General features: G+C 34.3%; 1 protein-coding gene across 1 annotated transcript; it reads right to left on the reverse strand.

Annotated features, from left to right (window-relative positions):
* Positions 1 to 444: 444 nt before the first annotated feature.
* Positions 445 to 9,287, reverse strand: VIP (vasoactive intestinal peptide). The gene is made up of 7 exons (XM_065888953.1): positions 9,107 to 9,287; positions 7,791 to 7,897; positions 5,565 to 5,687; positions 4,522 to 4,626; positions 3,619 to 3,750; positions 2,710 to 2,797; positions 445 to 1,286 (listed from the first exon to the last, which is right to left on the reverse strand). The coding sequence occupies exons 2-6, from the start codon at positions 7,895 to 7,897 to the stop codon at positions 2,752 to 2,754; spliced, it is 513 nt and encodes a 170-aa protein (XP_065745025.1). The 5' UTR covers positions 9,107 to 9,287; the 3' UTR covers positions 445 to 1,286; positions 2,710 to 2,751.
* Between the last annotated feature and the right edge of the window lie 207 nt (positions 9,288 to 9,494).

Genomic DNA, 9,494 nt, shown 5'->3' on the forward strand with positions numbered 1-9,494 from the left:
GACTGTGACCATAGAATTCTATTATACTCAAGTAAGATATCAGTTAGGAGAGAACCAGCATGTACTCTTTGTTCCCTTTTCTTCCATGCCCCTTCCTCTATCCTGCTGCCTGAAATGTGGGTATGATGGCTGGATCTCTAGCTGCATTTTTGGATCATGAAGAAAAGAGCCTTGTCCTAGGAAATGAGGGGTGATCTGGAAGCGGTTTAGATTACTGAGGACTTCATGGAGCAGAACCATCATACCAACCCTTGACATTTTACTTCTGGCCTTGTATGAGAAAGAAATTTCTCTCTTATTTAAGTCACAGTTAGTTTAGGACACACCCAAAATCAAACATAATCCTACCTCAAACATCACAAAAACTATCTAGTTCCTGGAAACTTAGAGCTAAAATGAAGTACTGCTGCATCGTTTAAAAGAATCAAAACAATAGACAGTGTATGCAATGATAACCAAAGGTCTTTATTTTCTATATTTAATTTCTTACAATCATTTTGGAAAAATAGTTGTTTCTCCAAAAGTGCTTTCACTGAAGAAAGCTGATATGACCTAAGCATTATTTGAGAGATTATGGAAAAAATATTTATCACTGAAAAACAAATGTTCCTTTCAGTTTACATGTTACACATACTTAACACGAGCATAAATGAAAAGTCCGGTGTCAGAAGTAGAGGCCATTCTCCTTAACTGAAACATTCGATCTGAAGAGAGTTTTTGGCAATAAGAGATCCAAAATTGAGAGATGTAAAAATCTCATTCAAAATGAATGCTGCCTAAGAATGCGGAAACCTACAACATTTTCTGAAAATCTTTTTTGAAGAATGTCTCTTTGTTTTTGGTATTCTCTTAGACACTCTGAAGTTTATTTAACACAGCATCCTATCTGCTCAACATTCAAATTTAGATGTGCTGAGTCTCTGCTCCACTCTTTTGAATAGTTAAGTATGTCCTATAAATAAACACATCAATTTTGCTCTATTACTACCCTTCCAAAAAGCCTCATATAATTGGAAGTAACTTAGTATTTACTTATCATTAAATATATTTTTGTTAGAAAGGATACACAGCATATGAAATCACAGGATTCTCATGAGTTAAAGACAAATTTTAGAACTCACAAATAATATTTACAATGTAAACATCACAGTTACTACATCAGAGTAAAATAAATCACAACATTCACAACACGGCATATCTTATTTGGTTTTGATATTGAAGTTGTTTTCTTGAATTACTTATGTAGAACTCAGAATTACTTTGCTTATCGTTTTCCTTCAAGAATTCTGAAAAAGAAAGTAATGGTGATTCAAGCATGAAAACATTTTTATTTACAGCCTCTTACTTTCATTTACTTCTCCACTCATTTGATAAATATTTCTCCTAGCCCCTCATCGGCAGCTTTTGAGAGGGGATCGCGTTTTGGGATATCAAGAGAGACTCTTCCAAAGGACTTATTGTTGCAAAGGAAGCCAGAATGTGAAGGGGTTCTCTAATTAGTCATAAATAATTACCCATTTGTAATTTTCACAACTGGTTGACCAACAAAACTTCCTGTTAAAAGAATTTGTCCAATGTCACCCATTCAAAAAGGCAAAGAATGAAGAATGGAAACTCATAAAAAGACAGAGTAATTAATCCTCCTTTATATTGTAGTGCCTATTGTATTTCTTAATTTATTGGAAAAACCTTATTTTTATAAACATTTTTTCGAGAAGCTATATGTAACTCACTTTCTTTTTTGAGCATTTGAGGAATTTGTTTCTCTGAAATGTCTGTGCATGGTGAGGAATAAGCACATATAGCACCCCTGACCATGTATCTTACAGGTTATCTCTCATGTGACAGTAGCAGAGTTGAGCAGGTGTTACAGAAACCATAGGATCCACAAAACCAAAAGTATTTATTTGGAGTCCTTTAGAGAAATTTTTGACAACCTGATATAGTGATGCTATAAAATTTCATTAAAGGCTTACCAAGCATTATAAAAATATTTTATGAGCTAATGTAAACAGTAATGTAACTCAGGAAAGAAATATGCCGTGTATCCATGTTCACATAAAAACAATTTTGATAACAATCTTATCACTTAACAAAGGATAAAATCTATTCGTGTTTTCTCTACTCAAAAAATGTTTTACAGTGAATATTATTAGAGTCGTTGTACCTACATTCACTTCATAGGTAAAATAAGCTAAATTTGACTTTCACTGCATGAGGTTTACTATGTTTTAAGAAACACAGTGAGACCCAGACTCTCTTGGTATTTTCACAATAATGAGCCACGCTGTAATTTTATGGTATTTCCTTATACTTAAATTAAATGAGACGCTAATAGTCAATCACGGGACTAGACCTTAAATTAATAGAAGCAGCATGGCTTGACTATCAAAGAGAAAGCCAGTTTTTCTCATTAGTGTGAGTCAGTCTCCTTTTTTCATATCTCATCAGAAGGATAGGAATGAGTCTGTGGAAGCTAGGAGATACCAAACTGTTTACTCATTGTGAGATTTCTCTCTCATGCTATCAGAACACTGCATGAATTGTTTCAAGCTGTTTACTAAGCTGGGGTCCACTTCAGATAGAAGCGTCCTTCTTAGATGAGGTCTCACTGAGAGAACTCTAAGATGTTTTTCACCAAGTGACTCTTACCTACTTAAATAGTTAGATGATTGCTACTAGAATATAATAACGCACAGTGATACTCACCACCGGGAAGCTGTCAGCAGCTTTGCTCCAAAGAACTTTTCATCATTTTTCTATCACTTCGAGAAAGTTGGGAGATTCTCCCTCACTGCTGCAGACCAGAAAGAGAGAATTGTGCATGTTAAGGCTCTTGGATGAGAAAGCTTCTAAAGGAGAGGTGATGTGTGACCCAGGTTGTTCTAGGTTCTCTGTAAAGTGCACTAAGAGCTAAACAATTCTCCTTCAGGTGAGTCATTACCTATGAATGGTTCTTCAATCTTCAAGTGTCTAAAAGTTTTCTTACAGAATTATAATCTGGTGGGCAAAAAGAGTCATCTTGCCTGATTTCACCCGAACAGAATTGTCCTTCATACTCACCATCTAAACAAAAATAATTGGAATAAAAAGAGAGAGTACCACATGTCCTATATATTGTGCTCCGATATTTACACACCACGGAGAGACATAGGTTTTACTGAATCTGAGAAGACAAAATAATTCATGGTTTAATTCGGTAAAATGCAGATATTAAATATGCAGGTAAAGGGAATTCCATGTGGTACCAAATTGCTAGTTGACTGCCCTTTACATGTTTTAAAAATCAGCACTTTTGATAAAACCTGTTCCCAGACTCAGACTAGATGTCTCTACAGTCATCCTTTTTAACCCTGGAAGCACGGTAGAAACAACTGGAGAACTCTTAAAAAATACCAGGGTCTAGAGCCGCATCCTTAGAACCACTAGTTTCCTGGCACTTGGTCTTGGGTTAGGCTCAGACATCAGTATTTTTTAAATTCTCCAGGGTAGTCTAATGTTAGCCAAGGTTGAGAACTACTGCTTCAGAGCTAGAGAGAGAGAGACATCTCCATATGCAGCTTCTATTTTGAAAGTCGTTTACAATTTCTCATTTTAGCAAGCTCTCTGTTTCTTTACCTCCGCTTTCCATTTAGAATTGAGTTCAAGTATTTCTTTACAGCCATTTGTTTTCGAAGGCGGGTATAGTTGTCAGTGAAGACTGCATCTGAGTGGCGTTTGATTGGTCCCTGGTCTTCTGAGATGCTGTTGCTAAGAAATGAGAGAATAAGGAGACCAAATAATTTTAACAAGAAATGATAAAGGTACCAAAGGTCTGAATTTCTTGGAGTCAGATAAAAATGAATTCCAACACCCAACTCATTTTCTATCACAAAAAGACTGAAAGAAAAATGCATCTAAGCCTAAGGATAGGGGAGCAAGGAATAATCCAACATACTTTGGCCTTTACTGGGAGTGCCTTTAGACACATTCTGTCCTAACTGAGCAAATAATTTATCAAAAAAAAAAAAAAAAATGGGGACTACTTGAAGTTGTGTTCTGCCATTGGAAGGAAAAGTTCTTTAAAAAATAAATACTTCTTTATGAAGCTATGCCACTCTGAGTAGTATCTTCTACATATTCAGTTATTAGCCATTTAAAGACAGAATCTTCCAATGTTTGCTTTGAGCAGGAAGTAAAACACAAACACTAAGGTTAACCTTAAAATTTGCTTCAGTTTGTACTATGTCTTATTTATTTTTTACTGTGTCTAGTTCAGTTTGTTTGCAGATTTATAAATGATTATTATTTAAGAAAAACAAGTGTGTCTGGAGCCAATGAGTATGATATTACTAGGAAAACTTTTCTTAATCCATGGGCCTGGTACATTTTATTGAAGAATATAAATTATTTGATAACTAAATTAAACATTATCAAGAGTTATCCATTTCAAATAAAGAAAATTAGTTGTTTACAGTGAAAATATAATTGTCAAATTTAATAATCATAACATGTTTTTAAAAACTAATAAACTCTCTTTACCTAATTCGTTTTCCAATAAGGGACTCAAGGTACTTTTTGGCAGAAAGTTGACTTAAGAGTCTACTATAGTCACTGGTGAAAACTCCATCAGCATGTCTGACGTTTCTGAAACAAGGAAGAAAGAATAGTCATTATTTTGTAAATAGTTTGCTAAAATATCATTTTGGCTCATTAGATACAAAAGAAACATCAACTTATTTGAGAGCTCCTCATGTAAACTTAAATCCAAAAGGAGGTTTTCTAACAACCCAATAAACAATATAATCTATTGACTTATTCTAATGACTTTTATCTATATTTCCAGCCCTACAGTTTGAAAAATTAAAGAAATTAGCTTTTTTAGAAGCATATCTCAATATTAAAATAATATTCTCTGGTAGAACCTATAAAACTAATTCTCTCCTAAGAAATACTGGTGGGAAAATATATTTAGTTTCTATTTATTTATGGTGCTTTATTTCTTCTATTCTGAATAAAGCTATATGCAAAGGGAAATTCTCCTGATTTTAGCAAAAAATCCTCTTATGGCTTTTGCTATTTCTTCTGCCAAAATATTTGGAAACAAAATCTCTTAAGATAGAAGGGATCACAGAGCATATCAACCAAATTTTCCATCCAAATGAGAAATAGTTTTTGCTTTGTCTTTTGTATAGAGTTACCCTGTCTACACTGGAATGCTGCTCTGGACAAATGGTTCCGTGAAATGCATAGCTTTTATTATTAGACACCTTTTCTTTACACAGAGGTGAAACTCTTGAATGCTATAAATGCTATAGTTTTACAAGAATTGGCACACCTTCTGATGTTAAAAATTTATGCAACAGAATATAAGTGGATGAGTTGCTCAGCCTGGCCTGTTACAACCTCTCTACGTGAAAATCATGTACAGCAGCAAGAACTTCAACAAATCAGGCTGAATGAAGCCATGACACATGGAAACTTGTAGTGCTATGCTGTGAGAGTAGCTTCATGGTGACACAAAAACAAAATGTTTAGATTTCAAAAAAGCATTTTCTAAAATAAAACAATAAAAATGAACTCACCTGGATACATCATAATAAGGTGTGTCATTTTCAGCTAATGCATTTTGTAAAACGTCAGTGTCTGCTTTTAATGAAATTTGATCAGGTTCATTTGCTCCTTCAAAAGGTATTCTGTCACCCACCCTGTTAGGAAAAAATACTGTAAAGTGTAATACATTCCTTTCTCAGAAGCTACTGCTTATGGTTTTACAAACATTTGAAATGAGTTATTCAAAATCTTAGGATATATCACCCATTCACAATATATGGATAGCATAATTGATTTAATGGCTTCTATGGTTTACGAGAGTATAAATAGTGGAATTTCTGTTTACCCCATAAAATACATGCCATACAACTTTTACAGGCTTTATGTACCAGAAGAGCTACTTAGTTCAGTCTTTCAGAGCATGAAGCAAAGTACACTTCCTTGGCAATAGCTTCACTTTGCAAAGTTCACAGGTAGAAAGATTTTATGCAAAATAGAAACTTTGGAAAATTTTTTATATTCAATATGAAAATTGGGAGCAATTCATGTATTTGTTGGTGGTCAGTATTACTTGTCTCAACATCTCTCAAGAGCTGAGTATTAACTATCTTTCCTTCTCTAAGTCCCTAAACTTTGTTTCAAAGATCCACCTTGGTGCGATGTATTTCTATGTATTGACCAAGTCCGAAGACTTTCTCCATCTCTGAATAGTTACTCAAATTCAATGAATTTTGTCGAGCTTTTTTGTTTCAATTCTCACACAGTAACGCAATTTTAATAAGGGATATACAATGCTTTACTGGGAGACTAAGCATGGACGAGACATCTCTCTATAGACACGGAATATGTTTATACTTGTGAATGAATGCACATTTTGAACAACAGCACACTGTTAAAATTATGTGTGTGCACGTTTTCACTGTTGGGGTAAACTTCTAAGGAGTGTGTCGCCTGCCGGGCACTTGTGTATTTTTTGGTGAGGCAGTAGCTGGTAGACAGTAACAAGCAGCCCTCTTTGAGTATGAAGCCTAGCAATCAATGCAAACTTCGGCATTCTTGAGATTATTCATCTCTTGTGATATAACCATTCAGATAGACTCATTCTATTTAATTATCAAAGCAATGTATGATCTGGCTTTAAACAGACTTCACAGAGAACCACTAACAGCTAAGAGATTATTTACTCTATGGAGCATAAGCCTACCTTGAACAAAGAATTAGGAATAAGAAAATAAGCAAAGAAGTGATTATTTGTGCTTAGATATAGTAGTCCCTGTAAACTGGAAGGAAACTAATGTAGTTTCCATTTACTGTCTCCTTCCTTAGCATAAATTTATTTCAGATAAAGCTTTAAAGGTGAGTTATTATACTGTATGAACTTGAAATATGAAACACAACATAAAGAGCAGTAAAACTAAGGAATTACGATAAAAAACCAAGTCCCTTAAAATTCATTCATTGGGGGAGGATGTCTCAGTAGATCAATTACCCCACAATTCTTAATATTGACAAATTGATTCTGCCTAATGTGTCCAACATGATTTTATGCATATTCCACTAATCAACTACTCATCTTATGATTATTTGCCGACTGATCTTAAAAATGAACTAAACCCAATTTTGAATTAGTTGATGAACTAATAGAAAGTATAATTATGCTGCAAATTTTCACTTTAATAAAAGTATGAAGGAGCAAATCCAGATTTCTTTACTTCCTGGGATCAGTTCATTTTTCCAAATCAGTCCTCTTAATCACCAATTGCTTATTCTTGATGATAATGGGAAGGGAACATATAAAGTACATAATCCCATAAAAGATTGTCATTCTCTATGAACATGAAATAAAATTACATTATGATAAAAAAATGAACTAAAATGAGGTAGGCAACTAGACACCTATTTTTCCAACAGAAACTGAACTGAACTGAGATGACAATGGAGAATAGCTCATTACTCATCTAAAACTGGTTTCGAATGAAAGGAAAGTCAAACCCTCCTTCTGCCTTGCTCGGAAATGTGATCCACGCTACCCATAAAACTAGTCATTGACACTGTCTCTCTGGCCCTGAGAGTGAATTCCAAGACTCAGAATAATCATGTGGACCTGAAGTTGAAAAAAACTTGCTTAACATGTCAACCAACAGACTTAAATAACTAATACCTAATGTTTTAAATTGAGCTGTCCAAAATAACATATAGGAAATTCCCATTTCCGTGGAGAAGGAATGTTCAACTGTCTGAATTGAAAGAGAACGTACCTTAGAGCAGAAGGTGCTCCAAAAAGAGGCCATGCCAGGGTCTGCGAGAAAAGCACGCTGAAAAATATCAGGACCAGGAGTAGCTGGGGTTTGCTTCTCGCTTCCATCTCTCTGCACCTCAAAGGGGAGAGAAGCACATCGGCTTGTCCAACCACAGATGTTCCAGTAAGGTCATTCTGAGTGTCTAGCAGTAATGTCTTAAGGCTCTTGCAGAGTTTAGAAAAAGTAATTTTCATCATACAGAAAGAGTTAAACTGCAATATGATTACTTTTTAAATCAAAAAGGTTTTTGTGTGTGTGAATGGTGTTTGAATAAAAATTAGGATCTTTTTCAACTGCTGTCTCTCACTAGGCACAAGCATATATTGAATGCAATACTCTTACAGTACTGGAAGTAACTATAGGGACAATTTCCTTATAACAGAGTTGTAACATCCATGTCTAGTATTTTTTCTAACTAAGGAAACAACTTCAAGAAGCTAAAGTTTCTTCTTTTACTCTAAGTTTTTAGTATCTGATTAATATAAAACTGGAGTGTCATCTATTTAATAATGTATGTATATATGTATGTACATATCCTTATAAAATTATTTTGTATATACATTTTTCCTCTTTTAATTGTAGATGTTACAATTAACATGGAGCTTAATCTCCATAAAGAGTTTGGTTTTGAACAAACTAACTCAATTAGTAGTGAAAATTAATACAAAAAAATCATTGAACCACATATTACCACTGAAATAAAAGGAAAAATATATTAAATACAAAGCCTGTATATTTTTACATCTAATACACTTACACATTTCATTTCTAAATAGCTTCTAAATAGAAATTTAGGAGTTTGATGTCTGTTTCTTGTGCTGTCTGTAAAACTCACAGCATTGAAATTTAAAGAGGAAAATAAATGCTTTTTAAGTTCACATAACTAACATATGAAATAGAAAGAACAGCACTAAAAAACAAGTTGAAACTTCCAAAACAAATGTATCCACTGAACCTTCTGTCAAAAATTTATATACAAGCCAAAAAAAAAAAAAAACCAAAACCCTACTTTAACACATTATTTTTAAAGGGGCATTGAGTAAAAGAAAAAGCAAGGTAAAGCATTTTCAAACTAAAGAATTCAGAAAACCCATTCATATGTGGGAAGTTGAGGCACTTCTATACTTACCAGGTGACTTACAAACCTGTATTTTTGTTGTTGTAAAGGAGGAACACTGTAAAATTCTTTTTCAAGAGAAAGAAAAACTCAATATATCCTGAGAAAAGTTCCAGAGGCAGGGGGAGAAAAAAAAGAAGAAAGGTAAAGTTTTCACTTACCTTGTTCAGTAGTTTTCCTAGGGAGCTTTCTGTTCCAAGGAGAATATTGGAGCTGTCTCAGGTGCTGAAGCCCCTTGAGGCCGACAAAGTCTCCACCAGGTGCTCTTGCCCTTAGAGCTGAACCGGAACTTGGTACTGGCTGAGGGTTGGCTACTATTGCCAGCAACTGCTTTTCACTCTACCCTGACCAGCATTTCAAAGCCCATCATTTTATAGGGCTTAGGCGCAGGGCTGAGCAATCACAAAGCTCTCTGAAAGACGTCACAGTAATATTCTCATGGGATGAGTAGGACTTGAAGTTCTTATTAAATTGTCATTATGCCTGATTTATATAAATTTATAGTGAGTAACTTCAAGATGTAAGCTATAAAGAGGAAATTTACT

Source organism: Phocoena phocoena, chromosome 12, assembly GCF_963924675.1.
Source record: "Phocoena phocoena chromosome 12, mPhoPho1.1, whole genome shotgun sequence".
NCBI classification, from domain to species: Eukaryota; Metazoa; Chordata; class Mammalia; order Artiodactyla; family Phocoenidae; genus Phocoena; species Phocoena phocoena.

Excerpts from the sequence above, each read along its gene's own strand:
- VIP (XM_065888953.1), bottom strand. The coding sequence starts at position 7,897 with ATGGAAGCGAGAAGCAAACCCCAGCTACTCCTGGTCCTGATATTTTTC. Across the intron at positions 5,688-7,790 it reads GGAGCACCTTCTGCTCTAAG|GGTGGGTGACAGAATACCTT; the intron begins GTACGTTCTCTT and ends TTTTCCTAACAG. Across the intron at positions 3,751-4,521 it reads CTTATTGGAAAACGAATTAG|CAACAGCATCTCAGAAGACC; the intron begins GTAAAGAGAGTT and ends CTCATTTCTTAG.